The 25,629-nt window shown below is 38.7% G+C and overlaps 1 protein-coding gene across 3 annotated transcripts in view; it reads left to right on the top strand.

Moving 5' to 3' along the window:
- The window catches only part of GRB14 (growth factor receptor bound protein 14), a 134,079-nt gene extending 109,864 nt beyond the window's left edge, over nucleotides 1-24,215 (top strand). For 2 of the 3 annotated variants that reach the window (XM_062187513.1, XM_062187519.1), the window contains 9 exons: nucleotides 1,661-1,798; nucleotides 7,097-7,207; nucleotides 7,400-7,495; nucleotides 13,398-13,478; nucleotides 18,936-19,052; nucleotides 19,142-19,214; nucleotides 19,357-19,444; nucleotides 21,849-21,942; nucleotides 23,595-24,215. In XM_062187513.1, coding sequence (XP_062043497.1) covers nucleotides 1,661-1,798; nucleotides 7,097-7,207; nucleotides 7,400-7,495; nucleotides 13,398-13,478; nucleotides 18,936-19,052; nucleotides 19,142-19,214; nucleotides 19,357-19,444; nucleotides 21,849-21,942; nucleotides 23,595-23,741 — 945 coding nt within the window. In that variant the 3' untranslated portion in view covers nucleotides 23,742-24,215. The remainder of the gene's footprint in view (nucleotides 1-1,660; nucleotides 1,799-7,096; nucleotides 7,208-7,399; nucleotides 7,496-13,397; nucleotides 13,479-18,935; nucleotides 19,053-19,141; nucleotides 19,215-19,356; nucleotides 19,445-21,848; nucleotides 21,943-23,594) is intronic. The other variant, XM_062187526.1, reaches the window with a different exon arrangement.
- The last annotated feature ends 1,414 nt before the right edge of the window (nucleotides 24,216-25,629 follow it).

The raw sequence follows: 25,629 nt of genomic DNA, 5'->3' as shown, positions 1-25,629 counted from the left end.
TGCCCTGAACCCCAGATCTCAGCCCTCTAGATGCCTTCCTACTATAGTACCACACTGTGGTGGCTTGGAATACTGTTTTTCTACCTCCTTTCCCAAATCTCCTATAATATGGTTATATTGCTTTAATGTTAAATTATAAAAACAAGAGAAATGGCAGGCTTTGGAATCAGAGAGCCCTGCCTGTGCCCCTGACCTCTTCTCTCCACTGAGGCAATGTTTCCACTTTTTAAAAGGTTTCTTCTTTTTCTAGTGTGACCTCTATGACTCTCTTTTTAAAATTTAATTGGTTTGGTTTAATAACTTGGAAAGTACTCAAACTAGAAAACCTACTTGCCTGTTTTGCATGTCAATTAATTAATATCTGTGGCTCATTAAATTTAAAAAAATTTAATAATTTACTTTAAAAAATGTAAATATCTACTATCAGCATTTCCCTGAGTAGCCTTTTAAAGTATGTTACATTGTTTTAGATAATAATTTCTCTTCCAGTTTTTCCATTTTGCATTTGTTTATTCATAGTCTGTTCTATTTCCTTCTTTCAGTAAGACACTAATGCATTCCCACTGTCTTTCTGAAGACGCCAAACACAGCCACTCTAGACTCCTAGCATTTTCATTCTTGTGTTCCTGACCAACACATGCCCACTGTCTCACTTAATTACTCCTGTGTGAGAAGCGATTTCAACTCTCAATGACTTAAAATGCCCGTTCACATTTTGCCACCAGTTCTGAGAGGCAGGAACCTGGGAAGAGTTGAGCTGGGTGGGTCATCTCTGAATCCTGTTGCATCAATGGCTGGGCACTGTTCAAAGACAGTGTTTTCTTTACATATGCCTCAGGGCTCCTGAGCCTCTCTTTTTCTCCTTCTTCACATGGTGTCTCATACCCCAGGATTTTTCCCTTTTACTACTCACCCATAGGGTGAGTCACATTTCTTATGTGACAGCAAACTTCCAAGAATCATCCATGGATGCTCTCAGGATAAATAAGTACTACATCTAGAACCAGCAGATAATCACTTCCACCATATCCTATTGGTCCAAGCAATGCCAGGCTTGCCCAAACAGAGGATTTTAGAATCAGACTACACCTCTCCATGGTTCAGTGGCAAGATCACTTTGTAAAGGAACATGTGGGATGGGTGTATTGTTTCAGTCCTCTTTGGAAAACAAAAGGTGCCCTATCCAACCACAGGAGATAAAGAAGAGAGTATTTACTTCACTCTCATCAAGGAGGTGAACTTGGCTCAACTTCCTGCTCAGCCATCCAAGTTAGGATTGTGGTCATAATGATTGCATCATAATGAAGTTGTTAAGTAAACCTGTAACCAAAGAGCAAACCATGAAAAATGGTGAAAAGTAGCAGGACTTAATAACTCCCTAGATGTGACCAAGATTTTGTATGGTGATTAAAAGAGCTTATAATTTTGGTGGTTGCCTAAGTAGTGATTGCTAAAAATGTACATTTTGTGTATATATTTTCATTTGGAATTTGTTTTAGGTTTTTGAAAGATGTATTTCTGTTGTATATGCATTGTGATTTCTGTAATGGTATTGATGCTGCTTGATTTTACACATTTATACTTGAAATTCTAACATAATTAGTATAAAGCTAAAGTATTATGGACTCAATAATAGTATAAGTGCCTGATTTTCTTCCAGATGTTTCTGAGTTCAAGTACATATCCTGAAATCCATGGCTTCTTACATGCAAAAGAACAGGGAAAGAAGTCCTGGAAAAAAATTTACTTCCTTCTGAGAAGATCTGGTTTATATTTTTCTACTAAAGGGACATCAAAGGTAAATTGAAATAGCAGTGATGTGTTGTGAATGGTATATTAGCTGTAAATTTAAAACAAGCTTTATTTTATTCTATTAATTGATATGGAGAGTTGGTAGTTTTAGGGGATTTCAAACATTTTACATAATCTATTTAAATATTAACTACTCAGCTATATTTAGGACTTTTTTTGGCGGGGGGCATCTTGTTCATCAGTGAAATTGTGGATAATAGGTCCAGAGTATATGAAATAATATGGCTTTGAAGAATGTATGTGTTCAGATGTGGAGAAATTCTAAGTGTGTTATTTAATGCCAGTAGTAACTATTATTAATCCTTATTGACTTGTAGTGGAAAATGCAGCATTTTTTAATGTTATTTTGTTTGAGAACACAGATAGCTGTAAATAGGGTAATGATGACACCTAAGCATGGAATTAAAGTTTGGGTCTTTTTGTTTTTTTCTATTGTTGGACAAGTAGAAAAACAAGTGTTATAATCATTATAGTTGAGCGAGGCAGAGCTGACACTGTTTTTGGGCCTTCTGTTGCTGAGCGTAGTCTCTGTTGGGATCTGGATGCTTTGTTTCAGTACCACATCTATTGCTCCTTCCCCCCACCACGAACTTCCTTCTTTCACCTTATCCTAGCTGCACAGGCCTGACAGAGTTTGTGCCCTTTCTTTTTCCCTCAGGTCAGATGACTTATCTTGACCACTTTTGATCTTCTGTTGATCAATTAATAACACTCAACTAAGTCATTAGTGCTTTGTAGTCATTTTCTATATTGTTTTGTCTCCTTATGAGATTGTAAATCCTCAAGAAAGTTATGATTTTGTGATCAGGGACGGATGTGTTTATCTGTGTGACTGTGTATATGCACCTGGAACAGGGTTGCTACACATGTAGGTACAGGTTTCTGCTTGCATACATGTAATCAAACACATTTGTGTGTTCCACAGTGCTCAGCACTATGTTTCTGTTTATCTAGTCTATGTCTGCTAATCCATATAGGCTATGGGAACTGGCTCAAATCCTGGCTGCCCCACTTCCAATGTCAGCTCCCTGCTAATGCACCTGGGAATGCAGCGTAACATGGCCCAAGTCCTCGGGCCCCTCCTGCAATCACATGATAGACCCAAATGGAGTTCCTAGCTCCTTGCGTTAGCCTGGTCCAGCCCAGCTCTTGCAACCATTTGGGGAGTGAACCAACAAATGAAAGATCTCTCTCTATCTCTCTTCTTTCCCTCTGTAATTCTGTCTTTCAAATAAATAAAAGTCTTTAAAAAAGATTTATATGACCATACGGAACTTTAAAATATCAAGGAGAGACAGATTGATAGGGTGGGACCAAGGTAGGCAGAGGAGTTTGGGGAAGAGAAAGAGACAGGGCGGGGGGGGGGGGGCAGAGAAAGTTGATTAGAGGCACTAATGCTAATTAAATGACTATTTCAGTAATCCAGGGTGAAGCATCTAAATGGAAATACTCAGAACATAGCTAATGATCGAGAATCAGGTATTTGGTTAATGGTTCTGAAAGGGGATGTGGGGCCTTAAAGGAGTGATACTTGATTCTTTTCTGTTGTCCCCAAACTATGGTTGCATAGCTTCCTCCTTTCTCTTATGTACAATATTCTTTTGTTGCTGTTTTTTGCATGGATATACACATGGTGTGTGTGTTTCCTTCAGGTATAATATTTCATGGAACCATATTACTAATTTAATAACCAGTTGTCTTGAAGAAATGCTTCTAGTATATATAATTTGGATACTAGTGTTCCATCATACAGGTGTATTTAATGTTTCTTGAATATTCAACCTAATTTGCAGAATTTTCTATGATAATTATTAAGGTGAATATTTATCCTTTTTTATATTAAGGTTTTATACTGTTAATTATTTTAATGAAGTTACTGTTTCTCAGGGTGCTTCTAATATATGGATAACATATGAACTGTTTTAAAAATAAGTACGTGCTGTATCATTTTTTACTTTTAACATCAGAGCAAGATGGCTTTTGAATCCCTAAATCATGCTTGTCTTATTCTCATTTCAGTGTTTCTTCACTGTAAGCTGTGATAATATCTCTTAAAATCATAAACTCTTATTTCTTGAACACTTTCTCATTAAAATCCACTGCCCATAATTTTTTTTAAAGATTTATTTTATTTATTGGAAAGGCAGAATTACAGAGAGAGGGAGAATAGAGAGAGAGAGAGAGGTCTTCCACCTGCTGGTTCATTCCCCAAATGGCTGCAATGTCCTGGGCTGGACTAGGCCAAGGCCAGGACTCAAGAGCTTCTTGAGTCCCCTACATGGGTTCAGGGGCCCAAGCACAGGGCCATCTTCTTCTGCTTTCCCAGGCACATGAGCAGGAAGCTGGATTGGAAATGAAGCATCCAAGACTTGAACTGGCACTCATATGGGATGCTGGTAATTCAGGCAGTGGCTTAACTCACTGTCTCACAGTTCCACCCCCTCCTTTTTTGTAAAGCCGCCCATCATATTTCTATTTCACCCTTCACTTCCTTCTACTGCCAGCTATTATACAAAAGTAGTCCTCATTCCTCTCCTAGATCCATGCTCTCATTCCTGCAATGGACTTTCCCTTGGCAGAATTGTGAGCATATAATTTATATTCTCGAAACATACTTTAGCTCTCTTAAACATAGTAAGAAATATATGCCTTCCATCAATGAACTCATATTCTATATTCTACATATGGAAATGATTTTAAGTACCCCCTCAAAGAAAAACAAATGAAGCTTTCTTCATACCCTCCATGATTATGGTCTCAATACACAGTTGGCAGGTTATCTAATGACTACTATGCCATTTCTACCCGGCAAGAAGACCCTTCCTTTCCTTGTCTATGAGGTCTTGGTTGATGTTTACTTTCAAAAACGTCCAGGCTGTATGGGAGCTATGATTCTTACAGATGTGGCTATGAACTATATTTACAAAGGAACCTATAAGGACCCTCCTTTCCATCACCGCTCTATCCCAGACACAAATGCATGCTAAGATTTTGCTAACAATGCCAGCACACCATGCCGTAAGTCTTTCTGGCCTGTAGTAGTAGAACAGAAATACATCAAGAGAAGAAACTAATTATATTTCTTAACTAACTTTCAATATCTCTCAAGCTGCCTTTTAATCACATTCAAATTTCTAAGCTATCTTGACTTTTGCAGTACAAGGGGTTTTTAAAAGCCTCATAGGAAATGCATATTATGAAAAAAACTATGCATACATTTTTTAAAAATTTGCATCAATATAAAATTGCCTTTTAATTCTACCTTTTCACAAACTTTCTGAAGTATCCTCCTGTCAGTGGACAGGAATGGTTTTATTTCATCTGTTAGAAATTAGACGCTTTTACTAACAATTCCGTTTCTGTCAAGGAATCAGGCTTTAACAGCTATGGCAGGGGCTGGTGTAGCGGGTAAGACTGCCACCTTCAGTACTGGCATCCCATATGGGCACTGGTTTGAGTCCCAGCTGCTCCACTTCCAATCTCGCTCTCTGCTGTGGCCTGGGAAAGCTGTAGAAGATGGCCCAAGTCCTTGGGCACATGCACCTGAGTAGGAAACCTGGAAGAAGCTCCTGGCTCCTGGCTTCAGATCTATGCAGCTCCAGCTGTTGCGGCCATTTGGGGAATGAACCAGCAGATGGAAGACCTCTCTCTCTCTCTCTGCCTCTGCCTCTCTGTAACTCTGCCTTTCAATAAATAAATAAATAAATCTTAAAAAGAAAGGCTATGGCAATAAGAATACATTTCTCCATTTTCCTCCTTTGTTCCAAGGACCTAAACTGGGTCTTTTTATACAGTTGTCTTTTCTGCCTTATTTTCCATGGAGTTAGGAACTACAGTGATTTGTTAGATTAAAATACTTAAGAATAGTGATATACAGAGAAACTACTACCCTACCTGTTATCAGAAATGGAATATAGCCTACCCGTAAATGCCAAGGCACCTTCTCTGGATTTGAATAGGTTGCTCATATTGTTGAATGTTCTGTGGACTTTTTTTTTTTTTTTGAACATTGCTTCTCAACTTTCAGTACATATGAATCACCTGGGATCTTGTTAAAAAATGCAGATATTGATTCAGTAGTTCTAGGGTGGGTCCTGAGACTTCTGCATTTCTAACAAGCTCCTAGGTGCTGCTGGTGCTGCTGGCCTGAGACCTCACTACTTGTAACAAGGTTTCAGAGAACAAATACATTTTGGCCAGCGTTGATTATGCATTCAACCCCAGATTTAAGAACTTCTCCAAGTTATTAACCTATCACAGAATAATAGGACCCAGTGATTTCCCATGACCAGCTCTAAATCTCCTGGATTTCCCAGAGAAGAAATAACCACTCGTGATTCCACTTTATCTTGAAAATCAGGTACATTACACTGCCGGATAATTTCTCTGAAAGTGTCTGTACAGGTTCCCTTCTATTCGTAAGGCCAGGCACTCAGGCAACTGATGTCAATGCTGCCTGTGTGGTGTTGTGCAGCTCACAAATGCAAGGAAAGATGGCTTCCAAAGGATCATGGATCCTCGCCCTCCCTTTTTCTTCTCACTTCCATGGAAGCACAAACCGACTTTCATCCCTTTGCTCAACTACCATTATTTGAAACCTGGATAAGGAAAATATTTTTAAAAGTCATTCTTTACTATACTTTTCTCTCAGATTCTTTGAAATGGAGGTTAAAGAGAATAGGAAGTTTAAAATAGGAATGAACGAATATATATGTTAAATCACAAGTTTCTACTTTTCTTTTTTTTTTTTTTTTTGTTTTTGACAGGCAGAGTTAGACAGTGAGAGAGACAGAGAGAAAGGTCTTCCTTCAGTTGGTTCACCCCCCAATGGCCACTACGGCCAGTGCTGTGCCGATCTGAAGCCAGGAGCCAGGTGCTTCCTCCTGGTCTCCCATGTGGGTGCAGGGCCCAAGCACCTGGGCCATCCTCCACTGCCTTCCCGGGCCACAGCAGAGAGCTGGCCTGGAAGAGGAGCAACCGGGACAGAACCTGTGCCCCAGACGGGACTAGAGCCCGGAGTACCGGCGCCACGGGCAGAGGATTAGCCTAGTGAGCTGCGGCACAGGCCACAAGTTTCTACTTTTCAACATAAATACATAAAATTGTTTCCAATTCCTGGTTATTTAAGGACATTGTGACATAATTTGTCTTTCCTTTGTTTTTTGTGACACTATGCTAAAATCCTTTAATTTTTGCTTGAGGTATAAATTATGCAATATGATAGAATTATAAAGAATATAAAAATATATCCAATTCAATCCTCACATGTATTTTTATTTTTAAGGAACCACGACATTTGCAGTTTTTCAGCGAATTTGGCAGTAGTGATATATATGTGTCACTGGCAGGCAGAAAAAAACACGGAGCACCGACTCACTATGGATTCTGCTTTAAGGTACAGGCTTAATATTTTGATAGATGAATAAAACAAGCCTCAGCCTTTTAGGTAAGCTTGAGTTTCTTTTAATTTCTTTTCAAAAAGAGACAGCTTTCTCTTCTATATAGGAAAATTTTAGTGGCTTTTATTTCAACAGGTGTTACCTTCGAGATTTGCATTAACGATAAACAATGTGCTGTGGCCTTCTAGCCTAACAAAGCAGGAGGGCCCCGAGACCTGAAAATGCTCTGTGCAGAAGAAGAGCAGAGCAGGACGTGCTGGGTGACTGCCATTCGATTGCTTAAGGTAATGTTGCCCGAGGCATCGATTTACGTTAAATGCTGTGAGTACCAGAAAAGTTGGCAAATGCCTGTATTTCCAGATGAGAACACTCACCGTGAATCTGTGTGGCAATATGAGAAAGAAGGAAAGTAGCTACCCCCAAGTAGAGTGGCATAACCTAATTGATCTTTGTGCATGGAATAGATATTCCATTCTAGATATGTGCTGATTTTTATTTTTGTGGGAGGATTACATGCATATCTGGCATAACTGAAGGAAATGGTTCCTGCTCATGGCAGGCGGCATTTTTCAAACATTGCCAGCGATCAAGTGTGTAGTTTAAAATATAACCACCTGTCTGTGTTTAATACAATTGTTTTATGATCCATTTAAGTGTTTTATAAATTTCACTCTAGAGTAGTATGATGTAAATTACTGCACAAATTGCCCTATGAATGTGTTTAAAACATTTAATTTTGTGCTAAGTAGAAACTACAACTTCTATAAGTACAGTTTGTTGGTGAGCATTTTGAAATGAGTAAAAACACAAAATTGATTTCTTCCAGAATGTACAAGGGACACGTATTTATTTTTGAAAACTGTGTACCAGTAAATTTAACACAACTTTAAATTTATAAAATTTGTCAACCATTTCCTTTTGAAGACAATTCTCTGATAGTCCCAACCGAGAAAAAATTTTATTAAAAAACTACAATCTAAAGAGTGCTTATCCACATTATAGTTGGTATCATTGCTGCTAAAGTCAACAAAAATACATCATTCATAACTGTAACATCTTTGGTGTAAAATGAATCTTCAGCATTTTCCAAAGTGCTCTTTAAAATTCATGCCTATGCACTGATATATAAATTGCCAATGTGTAGAGTATGCATATTATAGATATACTACATACATGATCTATTTATTACCATAGAAAGAGTCAGATTATTAATATTGTATGTACTAAAGCTAACTTTTTGATATATTTAGAAGTAAAAACCAGAAGCAGTGGGATCTTGTGAAGCCTGTGGGTCTTACCATGTTATTTAACCTGAAGAAGGGGATGTAGCAAACTTATTAATTGACTTTTAGTTTGTTCACGTTTTTCCTTCTTCTATTGCATTTTTTACTCTCCTGTAATTTGTTAGCCTCTGCCAGCATCCTAGGCAAAAGAGAGAACTCACCCTAAAAAAGGGCAGAATAAGAAGAATCAGAATTTTAACTATCATGCCAGGTTTAGAGGAAAGATTTATTTTGCATTCTTTTATTTTTTTAGTTGATATAAAATTCTCATGACATAAAATCATGTCATTTAATGCATTTTAAATATTTGCAACTATGACCTTAATCTCATTCCAAAACATTTTCATCACCTCCAAAGGAAGCTTTATACTCTAAGCAGTTCCTCCCGAGACCTGGCAACCACCAGTCTGCATCTGTCTCCATGGATTGACCAGTTGTGGATCTTTCATGTAAATGGAATCATAGAATGTATGACGTTTTGTATCTGACTTTTATTTGGTATAATGTTTTGCAGTTGACTCACAATGTAGCTTGTCTCAACTCTTCATTCTTTTCCATGGCTGTATAATATTCCATTTTATGTATATGCATTTATATTTATTTGGATAAACATTTTGTTCATCCATTTACCTATTCATGGACATTTTGGTTGTGTTTAACATTTGGCTATTGTTAAACTACGGCTATGAGCATATTGTGTACTTGCACTGGTTTGAGTATCAGTTTTCTATTTCAGGGGTAAATATAATCGCTGATGATATGATAAGTCAGTGTTTATATATTTGAAAGGCAGTGTTCAGAGGGAGAGTAGGAGAGTCAGAGAGAGAAAGAGTTGTTCCATCCACTTCCCAAATTGCTATAATGGCTAGGGCTGGGCCAGACTGAAGCCAGGAGCCAAGAGCTTCCTCCAGATCTCCCACATGAGTGCAGAGACCCAGATACTTGGGCCATTCTCTGCTGCTTTCCCTGACCATTAGCAGGGAGCTGGATCAGATATGAAACAGCCGGAACTGGAACCAATGCCCAGGGGGGATGCTAGTGCTGCAGGTTGTGGTTTAACTGCTGTACCACAACACTGCCCCAGAAGTTTTATTTTTATAATGGTTTAAATAAAGCTTTTGCTTTAACTGTGAAATTTATTTATTTTTGCTGTTTTGGCAGGTATCTACTATGGTTTATGAGATGTTTGTTTCTCATCTACTCCACTGTGGGGAGGTTGTGATTAGTAGAAATTCTCATGAAATATAGTGGCTAATGTGTTGATGTCATTATTATAAAATGTGGAAAAAAAGAAAAGAAAAAATAACTTCAGAGGGTCTTGGAGATAAAGTTGTTGAGGCGGGAGTAGCTACTATAGGTGACCAGGGACATATCATGGATTCACCCGAGAAGCCTTCTGAAGCTATATGCCACCCAGCCCCATCCTGGAGGAACCCGAGTTCCTGAGTTACATGTGTCTGTGGGGTGATGACCTGCTGACACCCCCAGCCCTCTCCTGCCAGTGGTTATGGGGGTGGGAGAGGTGAGGAGGAATCCCTTGCCGGTCTCTGGTTTTCTTTGGCTTCAAAATCCTGGAAGTTAGGATAGGCTAGAGAGAGGATCCTCTCTAACCTTGCTAGCCTGGTCTTTCTCCCTTCTACTTTAGGCTCAGCGTTAGACACTCACCTCGGAACCAGGAGGTGAGCCCATTTTCTCTAATTAGTGTTTCAGTGAGATTGAGGCACCATTGATTGGACTAGGATAGACTAGTATTTTTTTGTAGTAATAAAAAAAAAGATATATGATACCAAGAACACTGTGACATAGAGACAGGAGTTTGGCCCTACACTTGGATGCCTACATCATATATCAGAGTGCCTGCTTCGAGGCCTCTCTTCAGATCCAGCTTTCTACTAATGTGCATCCTGAGAGGCAGTGGTTTTGAGTTAAGCACTTGGGTCCCTGCCACCAGCTTGGGAGACCTGCTTGCTCCTCGCTTCGGCCTGGCCCAACCCTGGTCTTGTGGGCGTTTGGAGAATGGTCCCGCAAATGGGAGATTACTCTCTGTCTCTCCCTCTCTCTTTCACTGTGTCTTTCTGCCTTTCAAATAAGTCAGTGCATTTTTTTTCCGTGAAGCTAATGAGTTTAAAAACATTTACTCATTTGTAAGTCTGCTTTTCTGGGTGCTGAGAGGACATCCTGCCATGTGCCGTCAAGAGCTTTGTGGAGGCAGAACCTCTCAGAAACATGCTCTGGCATGGTCTGTGGGTTGTCTGTCTAGCCTCTGACAGCCTTTCTGCAAGGATTGATGCTGGTGATTTCTTGATCTCACCTGAAGTGTCAGGCAAGGACGAGTCACTAGGCCCACAGTCAATATGGTATAGATTGTAGGGTGCAGCCGAGTTTATGTACGTTGAATTTTGAAACGCATGTCCAGGAATTGATGAAATTCTTCTATTTCTGGGATACTTAGTTTCTTTTTGTCTTGTCTAACTTTTATGTCTCATCTGATAGATCTCAAAGCCCCTTAAAGTCACAGATTCCAAGTTCAAAGATGTTCTGAGGTGTTAGTTTTCTATGGCAGCTATAATTAATTACTGCCAGCGCTATGGCTTAAAACAAGCTTTGGCCTGCACGTCTTTAATTTGGAAGTCTGAAAAAGTCATGTTCTGTTAAAATCCTGCTGTCACCAGTGTACCAGGACTGTGGTCCATTCGGGGGCTCCAGGGAGGAATCCTGTTCTCTTGTTCTTTCCTGTTGTCAGAGGCCACCCAAATGCCTTGGCTGATGGCTGTTCCTCTGCCTTCAAAGCCAGCAACGTCTAAGTCCTGCTCACCCTGCCGTCCACCTGGTTTTGTTTCTTCTGTCTCCCACTTCTGTTTCCCAAGCCCTTGTGGTTGCATTGGGCCCAGTTAAACAATCCAGCATAAACACCTTCATCTCACAGTCAGCCTTCAATCCCTTTTGCCCTGTAGCCTAATGTATGTTCAGGTTCTTGGGATTACGATATGGACGTCTGTAGGGGAGTGTTGTTCTACCTACCACATCCATTTGCCCTGTTCATTTCACTTTCCAGATGAAGCAGGAAATGGAAGTGGGAATCCGTGAGGAACTTTATCCTGGAGCCAGTAAGAAACCAGACAGGAAAGTGATGTGAACTGCTTCGCACTTTGTTATCCAGGTCACAGTAGGCCGAGGCTTGCCATAGGCTGGCCAGGGCAGACCCAGTGGTGTTCCAACAGAGGAGGGAGTGGCCGCTCATTGACAGCTAGGCTCCTGTTTGGTCCCCCTGGCTCATGCAGCTTTAATACCTCCTTTATCTATTGTGTTATTTCCAACATTTATCATTGTTCTTAGTGGGAAGGAGCAGGGAGATAGTCTGCATTATGTTGATTTTACTAGAAATGCCTTCAATTTCATTACACTAGATTTACTAGATACAGCTTACCACCAAGAATGTGGCCTCTTAATTCTTGATTCATTTTCTTTTTTCACATTCATGTATAAAATCTTAGTGTAGGTTAGATGGAGGTACTCTTTTTCTCTCTGGAGATCTAGTTATATATAGAATTATAGAAAATCTGAGACTTAAAAATAAGAGATTTGCTCGTGTGTAGTGTCCTAGTCTCACGTTGTCTCTTTCCCTCCCCTTTCTTTAGAACTCTGCCAGCTTCCCTCTAACATATTTTGGTCCCCTCTCTGCCCCTCCATAGGACAGGGAATGTTAAGGTGACCCGTGCCTTACCCCTCGGCCAGAGTTAAATGCCTACTAAACGCCTCCAACAGCACAAAGGCAGCTACCTAACCGGCAGGTACCTAGGACAATACATCTTTGAAGAAAACAGTCTGATTAGTAGGTAGAAGGCTTTTCAATCCAGATAAATAAAAGGTAGCTAAGCAGCATGTTTCTTGTGAAAGTGTTGGCCTGAGGTTATTATATATTCTCCAAAATGAACTTGACTAGAAATTAAACTCCTCTGTCTTCTTTTTAAAGTTATTGTAGGCTAAGAGTTGATTTAAAGCAAATTTCATTAAGTCCCATTAATGTCAATCAAACCTTAAATTAAAAAATAATTTTTAGAAGTTGGGAAATAATTGGATAAAGAAGTCAGCACAGAGAATTTTAAATGAATGTGGGTTTGTATTCATGTTAAAAGCAAAATCTTGAAAACAGTGACTCCTTGAGATTCCCTCTGATTTTTTTTTTTTTTTTTTTTGCCTAATTACCAAATGTATCTACTTTGCTGAAACTGCTTTTTAAGGAAATAGTTCCTAGTGGAGAAACAACTATGTTGGTATGTTTAAATGGAATTAATTGTACTGGTGTAATTTGATTCCTAGGTATCTTTCTCTTTATATATGAGACCTAACTTAATTAAGGCAATGGGCAGGTGGACACCCATGTGAACACTCAAGGCCTTGGCAGAGTGGGAAGTGCCCAGGAATTAGGCAGGCAAGCAAGTGGGTAGTTCATGGGCTGGCACCTGGCAGTGCACCAAGTGCCAGCCATGAGAAGAAGGTCAAGACAGGGAATAGAACATTGGACTCGCAGAAGTCCGAGCTTCTTCTCGGTCTCCCACATGGGTGCAGGGGCCCAAGAACTTGGGCCATCTTCTACTGCTTTCCCAGGCCATAGCAGAGAGCTGGATTGGAAGTGGAGCAGCTCAGACTCAAACCGACGCCCACATGGGATGCCGGCACTGCAGGCAGCCGCTTTACTCCCTAACCACAGCGCTGGCCCCAGAAATACTTTCTTTTTAAATATGTCATTTCAGGGCATCAAAGTTTATCTTTCAAAATTATTGCTGTTTTGCTTATTTGCCTTAAGAGAATCTCATAATTCTTTATTATACTGGTAATGTATAATTAGCGAACATGTTGATTTTCCTAGATAATCAGTGTTTTTCCTCTGTTTACTCTGCAGTATGGCATGCAGCTCTACCAGAATTATATGCATCCATATCAAGGTAGAAGTGGCTGCAGTTCTCAGAGTATATCACCCATGGTAAGCACCACGTTTTTGAATCTATATTGTATTTTTTAGTTGCATATAGTTAATTTGCCATCATAAAGGTATATTATAGTACATTATCATTTTATTTTTATAAAGTAAAATAACTAACAACATTCTTATATGATGTTATATTGAACTTTTTGTTTTTGAGTTTACATGTTCTTATATGATAAAATCATAATAAATTATTTCACTGAGGTATACATATATATGAATTATTTCACTGAGATGTATAATGTTATACATTAAAGAAAATTTTATAGATTTGGAAGAATCATGTGTGTTACTCTCTATCATTACAACATGTGAGGCTTTGATCTTAATAAGATTGTTTGTAGGATATTTTCCCTGTTATTGAAGATTATGCTTTTCTTAATTTTTGGTTTTGAATTTTTTTGAATGTCACAATCTAGTAAAAAGATGCTAGTGATTTGAAAGGCTGAAAGCTTCAGTATGTGCTCCTCTGCATTCTGGCCTTCTAACAATAATTCTGTTTTTAAGTTCTAGGTCCTTATAAAGCAGACTGCTTTCCAGGAAACCCCAAAACTGCAAGCCAAAATATAGGTCATACATTACATTAACTCCAGCACTGCTTCTCAGATTTATGCTAAATGTAACTTGGATATTTATTTGCAGACACACACTGACACATCTTTTCCCTTCTTTCAGATCTAATTTTAATTTCCTGTGCATTAACACAAAAAATTTATTTATGAACTCAAAGTTTATGTTCCACTCTTTTTGCTGCACTCCTTAATATTGAGTATATTGGGAATTCATATGTATGTGCCTGTGTTACAAATCAGTTCATGTGTATTTTTGAAAACTGCATTTCCACTTAGGTTAAAAATATGCTCTTCATGGCTGTGACCAAGGAAGGTGCATTTATCCCACATGCAATGTAGCAGATGAAATGCTCAGTTCTAGGAATGAGGCATGAAATAATGGTGATTATGAAGACTGATAGACTAGAGAGAAAAATAACTCCAATTCTGTAGTTATGTTGCTTTAAGTTATGGAAGAATAACTTCTCATCTTCATATCATATTATGTTTAAACCCTAAAATCAGAAACTAGGAAATGTAATGAATTTTTATAAAAGCAGTCTCTGTAAAGTGAATTTTTTTTTATAATTTGTCAGCTTACTTATCTTTCAATCCATATGTATATACAAAGAGTAATGCATTTTATTATCTTAATCCTTTCCTAAATCCCTCCAAATTTCTTTTAGAGTCTAATGTTGTTAGGATGAACTTATTAATCACAGCCAAGCATTTGGAGGCAATTATTGTTTAGTATCCTCTTAATTCATAGGAAAAATTTCTAAATGGAGTACCTTCCATTATCATCATTGTCATTAGCACACAGGTATGGTGTTATTCTTGCCATTTTCCGTGGAAAGGGATCTGCTGTTGGCCAGATGTGTTTTGGAGTTGGGTTGATGTGGCTTTGCTCAACACCAAGTACTGGAAGACACTAACTGAATGAAACTAACTGGAGTCTGGATTATAGGAGAAAAGGGTCTGGTGCCTTTGTGGTAAGGACCTGACCTCTATGGGCATTTTTATAATCAAATGGGGCAGAGGTTGAGAATCATACCTCCGCTGTTCACAATAATGCCCCTGTTCTGTGAGGTGTTTGTGCTTGCTTTGCTGTCTCTGGACAATCTGTACTTTTCTACATGGAAGAAGTGGTGACCTAATAGATCCCAGTTCTCCCCACCTGCCTCTGTTGTCACTCGTCAGGGGCCATTTTCAGTGAGCAACACAGAAAGTTCATCTATTTTAGCTATGTTTTGAAAGGAACAATATTCACTTATAAATTGTTCTAGCTGTTTATTTTGAGGAGGGAGAAGAGAAAGACATATGGTAATGAGCTATGTTCTCTATAGCACATAACAGCCACGACGATCAGCCTTGAAAATGAGGATCAGCAGCAGCAACTTCAGAAAGTCAAAGACGTTTTCTCCCAGGGAGGGAAAACAGTGTTTGTTGACAAGTAGCAGTTGTTAGTATGGCCCTGGCTGGGGCGCTGTTAACACGGCGCCAGAGCTGCAAGTTGGGCGCTGGGGAAAAGGCCACTCATGCTTTCTCCTTCACTGTTGACCGTGGACTAGAGATCTAAACTGCAGTTTTTTTTCCTGTATCCCCCACTCTGCTACATACAGAACCCTAGATAGGTAATATCTTTTACTGCCTCTACCACAAGCTGTCTGTGACACCATGGTCGAGCCATTGGCACCATGCAGTGTGAACAAAGAGAGATGGTTTCATAACCTCTAGAGAACGTTACATCTCTGGTGTCCCGGGCCTCTGTATGAAGCAGTGTTTGGGGAACTTCTAGACCCTTCAAATAGGATGACAGAGTGTGTGGCTACTAGGAGCCCCCAAGGTCAGCATTTTACTGGCAAACCTAAGAGTGAGTGCATCTAACCTCATGGTATGGTCCAGATAACCCAGGATGTACCCAGGCCTCTTCTTAGAGAGAAAGCCAGGCTACCAAAATCACGGACCCTTTTTTCGCGTCTGCCCTGTTATTCCCCTAAGAAGAAAGAGCTGGTAAAAGGGACACATATTTGAGGAACACAACCAGTTCTGAAGTCCAACCAAATTACTTTCCTATGAGAAAGAAATTGAGCTGACGATGACCTTTTGAGTTTAAGTCAGACTCCGCTTTACTTCCATTTCTTTGTCCACCAAAGGTAAACTATTAATTTTTCATCCACCACCTGCCATTCAGTAGAAAACAGTTGCTTTATTTCCGTGTTTTCTCTTTAGTGGTGTTAATGTAACAAATGAAAATATTTCCTATTTGTAGTGTAGTCTCCCTGCTATGTCACATAATTATAGAATACAGATCTTGTTTTACATTTTGGCTTCCTGTACTGAATGAAACCTAAAAAAAGGAATGACTGATTATGTTTATTTTTCTTTCCTAACAGTGTTTTTATGTTATCAGGGACTTGCGATTGCAGAATCCATCTTGGCATGTGGAGGTAGAGATATTATAAGGATAAAGCGATCATTACGACTGAGGCTAGTTACTCTGTGGTTGGGACAGGTGGACGCTTTTCATTAATGTTGGCAAAGCAAAAGTGTATCCAACTAGTCCACAGCCCGGCACAGAAGATCATGGGGTGAGAAGGGCAAACAAAGGTGTGACAGCAAATAGAGATTACAGAGACAGCATCTGTCTGGAAAGAGCAGCTGTCAGTTATAAAAGCTCCTGTAACAAATGAAAGATTGCACGCCAGATCTCTAGAAATATAGATGAACCGTAATAAGATTGTGGGCCACTCCAGCATGGTTTGAAGAGAAAATAAGAAATGCTAGTAAGTGGGATGTGTGATGCAGCGATAACGGACCCCTAAATTTCTTTGTGTGTATGTGTGTGTAAAGCTTTGTTTGAAGCCTACATTTGACAATAGTCTGTTTGACCAATCTAGAAATGACTGAATCCATGTAGATATAAGAGAGTTTAAGCCCCACATTCCCTAATGCAGGATGGTTCATACTTCACCATTATAGCTCCAGTTTTGGTTTTGGTCCTCAATGAATTGGTGGAAAATAACTGTTAAATATTTCCCATTTTTTTTTCCTTTTGAGGATTTTTAATTCCTCTTCATATTATATAGACTGAGTGAGACTCCTGACTAGTAATTTTGACATTTGTCTTTTTTATTCTTAGTATTCATGACTCAGTGTTCATTGTTACACTTTATAAAACATGATTGTCAAGTAATGCCCCAAACAAACAAAAAAATAAGACCCAGGTTCTGGATATTTTACTTTCATCTGAGAATATGAATAAAAAATGTAATGAGCAATAAAACAATGACTTCATTATTTCTTTAAATCATATTTGTTTAAAAATGTATTCATCTGTGTCATTTCTTTCATCATTTAGGCTTATTTTTTCAACTCCCATTTGGTTATATCCTCACAAGATGAAGAAGTGTTCTGGGGGAGGCACTGGTAGCAGAGTGGTGTAAGCCACTGCTCCCGGGGGTACCCACATCCCATAAAAGAGTGCCTGGGCTAGCTCTCTGCTGTGGCCACGGAGTGCAGTGGAGGATGGCCCGAGTGCTTGGGCCCTGCACCCCATGGGAGACCAGGAGAAGCACCTGGCTCCTGCCATCGGATCAGCGCAGTGCGCCGGCCGCAGTACACCAGCCATGGTGGCCATTGGAGGGTGAACCAACTGCAAAGGAAGACCTTTCTCTCTGTCTCTCTCTCTCACTGTCCACTCTGCCTGTCAAAAAAATAATAAAAAATAATTAAAAAGAAGAGTGCCTGGGATGGAGTACCAGCTCCATTTCTGATCCAGCTTCCTGCTAATGTGCACCATGGAAGGCCCTAAATGATAGCTCAAGTACTGGAGTGTCTACCAGTCACACAGAGATCCTGATGGAGTCCTTGGCTTCTGGCTTTGGTCTGCCCTAGCTCCAGCTGTTGCAGGCATTTGAGGAGTTAACCAGTTCACTCTCACTCCTTCTCTGTCATTCTGCCTTTTAAGTAAATACATCTTTAAAAAACAAAAATGTTCGTATATTAAATCATAGAAATCTTAATATAGAATAATCAAATTATTACACACAAATGTTATATTCTAAGTAAGATGAAGGTTGATGTGATAAACTTTTTTTTTTTTTAATTTTTGACAGGCAGAGTGGACAGTGAGAGAGAGACAGAGAGAAAGGTCTTCCTTTTTGCCGTTGGTTCACCCTCCAATGGCCAACGCGGTAGGCGCGCTGCGGCCGGCACACCGCGCCGATCCGATGGCAGGAGCCAGGTGCTTCTCCTGGTCTCCCATGGGGTGCAGGGCCCAAGGACTTGGGCCATCCTCCACTGCACTCCTGGGCCACAGCAGAGAGCTGGCCTGGAAGAGGGGCAACCGGGACAGGATCAGTGCCCCGACCGGGATATGTGATAAACTTTTAAAATATATTCTAGCTTGCCCTGTTATGAAACAAGAGTACTATTTCTAAAGAGATATTGTATGTCAGTCTAACTTATAGTTTTTGTACATCTTGATTCTCATGCTCCATAAATAGGTGGATTTGACATTTATTTAGTAATTGATATATGTCAAAGCTTAATAGATGAATTCAGAAGTAATGGCTGTTTTCAACCTTCAGAATGGTCATTCCTGTTTCAGTCTTCCTGTTGTTCCAGGGAATACGAAGATAGGGTTGTCCCATGAGAAAGACATGCCTACTTGGAAAGCTTTGAAACTATTTTTCGGTGCTTAGTTCAATTATCTTGACAAATAACTGTAATTTATTTAATCAAAATGTTTTACAGCACCATTTTATCTTGAATATAATATATTAACTTTTTGATCTCTTGCCACTTTTGGAATCCCATTCTAGAATAAATAAATATGTAAATAGATAAAAGATAATTTTAAAAAACATGTTCATGGTTCAAATGTGTCTTCTTTTTCCAGAGAAGTATATCAGAGAATTCTCTGGTAGCAATGGACTTCTCAGGTCAGAAAAGCAGAGTTATCGAAAATCCCACAGAAGCCCTTTCAGTTGCAGTCGAAGAAGGACTTGCTTGGAGGGTACACAGAGCTTCATTTTCCTCAAAACATTTATAATTTGAGCTTGCTTCACCCAAAAAGTTGAAATTCGTTTCCTCTTCTTTGCACAGAAAAAAGGATGTTTACGCCTGGGTGTCCATGGTAGCCCCACTGCTTCTTCGCAGAGCTGTGCCGCAAACATGGGTACGTCTGTTGATAGTTTTGTGACTGAACTGATAGATGAACCTCTACATGTAGTCACTAAGTGGATGTTGTAGAAAGAGCATGCAATGAAATTGTTATCACTTCAAACAAAGCTTTGCATTCATCCATTTTATTTCTTCAGCTATCCACCGCTCCCAACCCTGGTTTCACCACAAAATTTCTAGAGATGAAGCTCAGCGACTGATTATTCAGCAAGGACTTGTAGATGGGTATGTTTGGTATTTTTAATCTCAAAGATAGTGATTCACATCTATTATACAGATAGTAATTATTTATTCAACACAACATACCCAAAGAGGTTTTGATTTTGGCTTACTATAATACAAAAGAGCTTTTTTTTCTATAAGGGTGGTGCCATTTTATTCTAGCAGTATCTTTGTAATACCTGTACATAGTATGTAACTAGTATTTGTGTATAAATGACCAAATAGCACAATAGGATGCTTTGTTCTTAACCAATATCACAATTCTGCGCCAATTCTGGCTTCTCAGATATTAATTGGTGGGGGAAAACTGAACTTGTTTTTGGATGTCACCATTTTGAGTTAAACATATAATTAAAGACCAAGTATGGTTTATATCATGACCCTATCTTACATTTTTTTTTTTAGGCAGAGTTGCAGAGTGTATAAAGTAAAAAGCTATACACACACATAAATATTTTTTTTCTGTCTACATCCCTGTTGTCTTTTAGTTTTTTTTAAATATTTTATTTATTTATTTGAGAGGTAGAGTTACATACAGAGAGAGAGAGAGAGCGAGCGAGAAAGGTCTTCCATCTGCTGATTCACTCTCCCAAATAACCGCAATGGCAGGAGTGGGGCCAATCCAAAGCCAGAAGCCAGGATCTCCTTCTGGGTCTCCCCTGTGGGTGCAGGGGCCCACGCATCTAGGCCATCTTCCACTGTTTTCTCAGCCCATCTGGATCAGAAAAGTAGCAACTGGGACACGAATCAGTGTCCATAAGGGATGCCAACAACGAAGGCAGAAGCTTAGCCTACTACACCACAGCACCTCCCAGTCTTTTGTCTAAATTTTAACACAAATTTATAAAGTAACATAAATGAATACAAAATGGAATATTTATAATCTGAAAAATTAATTTCTTTCTCAAATTTCTCAGTGTTTCGGAAGCTTTCTATAAAACCTGCTAAATTTCCTTCCTGTGTGCAGAACAAAGATGGGAGGTTTTATTGAGGTTTGGATGAGAAGTAAAACCAATATCAATTTAAATAAGTGATGATGGGATCTTTTATCTTCAAAGGTTAGCTTAAGATGATGACAAGGTTTTGAAGTGATTTAATACTGACATTTGGATAAAAATGCATCTTCACATGGAAGATTATTAATAGCGAGTCAGCATTTCACTAGACTCTAAATAAGAGAAGATTTTAATATGCTTCTCTCCATGGAGTGCAGTCTTTTTGGTTATAAATTTGAACAAGAGCATAACTACAATCTATTGAGACCAAGAAAAGAAATCACAAAGAATTATTAAAATGTTTGGAGGATTCTAATTTCCTTTATTTCTGAGCCCTGTTTTTGTAAACTGAACTAAATAATTATCCAAAGAATGATACAACTTTTTAAATTTTTATTTCTTAATGGCAATCCTTTGGAAAGATGGTGTCAAGTGGTCCACTAGGTGGTAGTGATGTTCTGTTTGGGAATGGAGAGAGAATTGCAGATTAATTTCCCAGTGAAATGCTCTTTGTCCCAACTCCTAGTGGTGCAATGTCAGAATCTAACACAGCACAAAGGAAATGGGTAATTTCTTCAGACATATGTGATCCTTCAAATTTGGCTTCCTCTCTGCCTAGGCACAGTGAGATTAGTACTGGAGTCACCAGTGGGGACCATTTACAAAGTGTGTTTGCCAACAATTAGTACAAGACTGATTTTATGCTGCCTTGCCAGTAAATAAGAATATGTGTCTGGCAGCCTTTTTCTCTTAGATCATTAGGCTGTGTCCAGCCTGACATCATAGAGGCTTTTCCACTGCATTCTTCCAGATTAAAATGCATGTTATTTGGGTGTTTCTTTTACTTAAAACATTTGTGTTTAAATACTTAATAAATGATCTCAAGACTGATTGTTCAGAATATATTCTTTTCTTACTTTGTGTTGTGTATGTAACTGTGGAAATCAGACTTAAATGAAGAAAGAGTATCCAGTGTACAGGAAAGGGTAGAATAAAGTGACTTAATTCTAAATAACCATCTCTTTGAAAGGGGGCCTAATGTGACCCAGAAGTTAAAATAACAATGTGCTAATATCTTAGTCTGTGAGTAAAGCTATATGTGAGTATCCAATTTTCCTGTGGAAAAGGGACATAGTACTAATTACTGATGCTAGCATATTTTTATATTGGTTTTTGGGAGCAAACAGTGTGACAAATGGGCTGTATGTTTGTCCTATTAAAGCTGTATAGCACCCAAGCCAGTATTAAAGTATAAGATTCTATTATACATTATACCATATCATTTACCAACTTGGGTAATCTTACCCATTGCACCCACAATTAAGGATCCCCAACTATAATTTATGAATATGTTTTCTGTGAAACCCATGAGTAAATGTAAAAACATATTGAAATTTCTTCTCTCTTTTTAGAGTTTTCTTGGTACGGGATAGTCAGAGTAACCCCAAAACTTTCGTACTATCAATGAGTCATGGACAAAAAATAAAGCACTTTCAAATTATACCAGTAAGTAATTTGTGATTTCACATTTGTATATTAGAGATGATCTTAATGCATAAGCTTTTGGAAACTTTAGTTTTCTTTTGTTCCTTTTATTAAATATAATTTGGAAGCTTGTGCTTTGACTAAAGTTAAGTTTGGCAGAAATGGTTTTATGAGCCTGAATTAATATAAGAAATACAGGAATTGTAAAAATTAAATTTTCTTTTTTCCATGAAATATGATTTAGCAATATTGTATAGACCCCATGCCACCTATTGTTAAAAGGCCACTAAAGATACGTTCTCCTAAATTCTACTAATGGTTCTTTAGAAAACATTATTTTAAAGCTCTTTCTGTTCCATTTTCTCAAAATTGATTTTTCATTGTTTTGTTTTTAATCATTATGGATAAAAACACAGGTGCTATGAAAATGGGATATTGAAACTATTCTGAGCACATTTTAAAATGTTCTGTAGTTCTGCCTCTGGGTGCCACAGTTTGCTATGGGATTTTGTTGCTTTTGCTGCTGCTGCTGCCACCACTGTTGTGTGTGTGTGCGCGTGTGTGTGTGTATGTATGTGACTTTCATATTGGAACCAGGTAATATGAAAGATTCCGTCTACTTTCATGATAGGGTTTCTTGTTTTGTTTTGTTTTGTTTTGTTTTGTTTTTTTTGATAGGCAGAGTGGACAGTAAGAGAGAGAGAGAGACAGAGAGAAAGGTCTTCCTTTGCCGGGGTTCACCCTCCAATGGCCGGCGTGGCTGGCACGCTGCGGCCGGCGCACCGCACTGATCCGAAGGCAGGAGCCAGGTGCTTCTCCTGGTCTCCCATGGGGTGCAGGGCCCAAGGACTTGGGCCATCCTCCACTGCACTCCCTGGCCACAGCAGAGAGCTGGCCTGGAAGAGGAGCGACCAGGACAGAATCCGGCGCCCTGACCGGGACTAGAACCTGGTGTGCCGGCGCCGCAAGGCGGAGGATTAGCCTATTGAGCCAAGGCGCCGGCCCATGATAGGGTTTCTTAAGATTACTAAATTGTTCATGCATCCTTTTGAATTGCTTTTTTTTTTTTGTACTTATATAAAGGGTATAACAATATCCTCCTTACTTCATTGAGTATGTGGTCAATGTCCCCAGCAAGTGTGAGTTGTTTAATGCCAGATGACTTCACTGCCAAAAAGAAGACAATTGACATTCCATTAATGTAATATTTGATTGTGTCAGAATCAATTTGCTGATGGAAATTATGTGAATATTCATTTTAAATACACTAAGTGAGGCTGTTAAGTAGACCACACTTAGAAATGGAAATTAATTTTTGTAAATGGAAGAATTAAAATCTTCTGTTTACTTTTGCGCTGGGTACTACAGCTTTCTCTTTGTTGACTCAAAATAGTCATACTACCCTAACTACACAGAATGTTGGCGTAATTATAGGTTAATAAAGTGGAATCACACTGCTTTAAATGAGGATCAGATTATATTTCTTTTAAATGCAATTGATGTTACCTAAAAGAACTGGACATGCCACAATATTCTTTTCACTATCATTCAGTTATATGAACTTATCAATTTTGGCATGGTAAAACATGGGGAAAAATTGTGCAATAAAATAAGATTGTCCTTCTGGGTAATTTGACCAAATCTTGACCAGTTTGTTGATTTTCCTCGTGCAGGTTGAAGATGATGGTGCAATGTTCCATACACTGGATGATGGCCACACAAGATTTACAGATCTAATTCAGCTGGTGGAGTTCTATCAACTCAATAAGGGTGTTCTTCCTTGCAAATTGAAGCATTATTGTGCTAGGATGGCTCTTTAACCAAACCAGAAGTGACTTGTGAAACTATTGAAGGAAAAAGAACTCAAGAAGAAAATTAAGAGAGAGACCATAAATAAGGGTGAAAATTTTAACCATGGGGAAAAGAATGTATTTCATCTCAAGTTACAAGAAAGAGTTATACATTGCAAATAAGCAAAGACTTGGATTGACATTACATTCATCATTTAAAGTTCATTAGTTAAAATTAAACCTTAGGAAAAAAATTGGCTTGATGTGTTCCTGTGTTATTTTACATTACTATACTTTTTTCAAATATGCATACAGATGTACATCTATCTCTCCTTCTCTACTATATAATATTATAACTTTAAAATGCAAACTAGGAAAAAATAATGGGGTTCAAAATGAATTATTTGCAGACTGAGCTTTAATTATACTATTTTTTATTATTAAGAACTATGAGAAAAACTTGAGTTATTAATTAAAAAGAGCTATCCACAACTTGTTAATAAAACTAAACTACTTCAAATTATGTATCTTCTGATTTATTATAATCTTCAAATAGCATCATATTTTTACATAGTATATTAAAATTATTTTGAGATATATAGAGTTGTTCTGGATAACTTATTACATTATTGAATTATTATACTATGAAATCTGTACTGGTATTCTGCCTATTAGAACATAGGTATAGCATGTAATCTATGACAGTATGACATTGTCATCTTGGATAGCTCACATCTGCCCCATACTCTAACTTTCAGAACACTTTAGACAGTCAGTAACAGAATATTAACCCAATCAAAACAGGTGAAATGAAAGATTCAAAATCTAGAAAGATCCGCATAGATAACTGCTTGTTTTCTTATTGCCTAGCTGCTTTTCAGTTTCTTACCATGGCCGCTTCAATATGGAAGCCACACATTTTGAAAGCTTTAACAGTCATTTCCTTCTTACTTCTGTGAGATCAGCTGGGAAATTTTGAGGTTGTGATGACTGTTTCCATTGTATTGTGTTGAGGGTATTCATTTTTTTTAAAAAAATAGAAAAAGCAAACATGAATTAAGCATTAAAGTCATACAAAATACTATCTCCTCTAACTGCCCTTTATAACAATAACATGGGAAATTTAAAAAATTTTTTTAAAAATATTACTTCAGGGACTGGCACTGTGGCTTAGTGGGTAAAGCCACCACCTGCAGTGCCGGCATCCCATATGAGTGCTGGTTTGAGTCCCAGCTGCCCCACTTCCAATCCAGCTCTCTGCTATGGCATGGGAAAACGGTAGAAGATGGCCCAATTCCTTGGGCCCCTGCACCTATGTGGGAGACCTGGAAGAAGTTCCTGGCTCCAGGCTTCAGATCTGCGCAGCTCTGACCATTGCAGCCAATGGGGGAGTGAACCGGTGGGTGGGAGACATCTCTACTTCTCTCTCTCTCTGCCCCTCCTTCTCTCTGTGTAACTCTTTCAACTAAATAAATAAATCTTTAAAAATATATTACTTCAAAATGCATACTTTTGGCTTTTAAGCCAAAGCCATAAACTGTTTATAATAAAGTATATAAAGGGCCCAGCATAGTGGGGTAGTGAGTTAAGCTGCTGCCTGCATCACTGGCATCCCATATGGGCACTAGTTTGGAGTTCCAGCTGCTGCACTTCCAATCCAGCTCCCTGTTAATACTCCTGGGAAAAAAACGCAAGATGCCCAGGGTAGTTGGACCTCTGCATCCATATGGGAAACCTGGAAAGCGCTTCTGTCTCCTGGCTTTGGCCTAGCTCAGGTCTGGACACTTAGGGCCATTTGGAAAGGGGACCAGTGAATGGAAGATTTCTATCTTTTCTTCTTTCAGTAACTGCTTTTTTAAAATAAATAAATAAATCTTTTAAAAAATAAAACATGAAAAATTCAGAAAATGCTAATAAA

The sequence above is a fragment of the Lepus europaeus genome, chromosome 1, assembly GCF_033115175.1.
Source record: "Lepus europaeus isolate LE1 chromosome 1, mLepTim1.pri, whole genome shotgun sequence".
Taxonomy (NCBI): Eukaryota; Metazoa; Chordata; class Mammalia; order Lagomorpha; family Leporidae; genus Lepus; species Lepus europaeus.
Note: the sequence above shows the minus strand (reverse complement) of the source record. Positions and strands in the feature narration are given on the sequence as shown.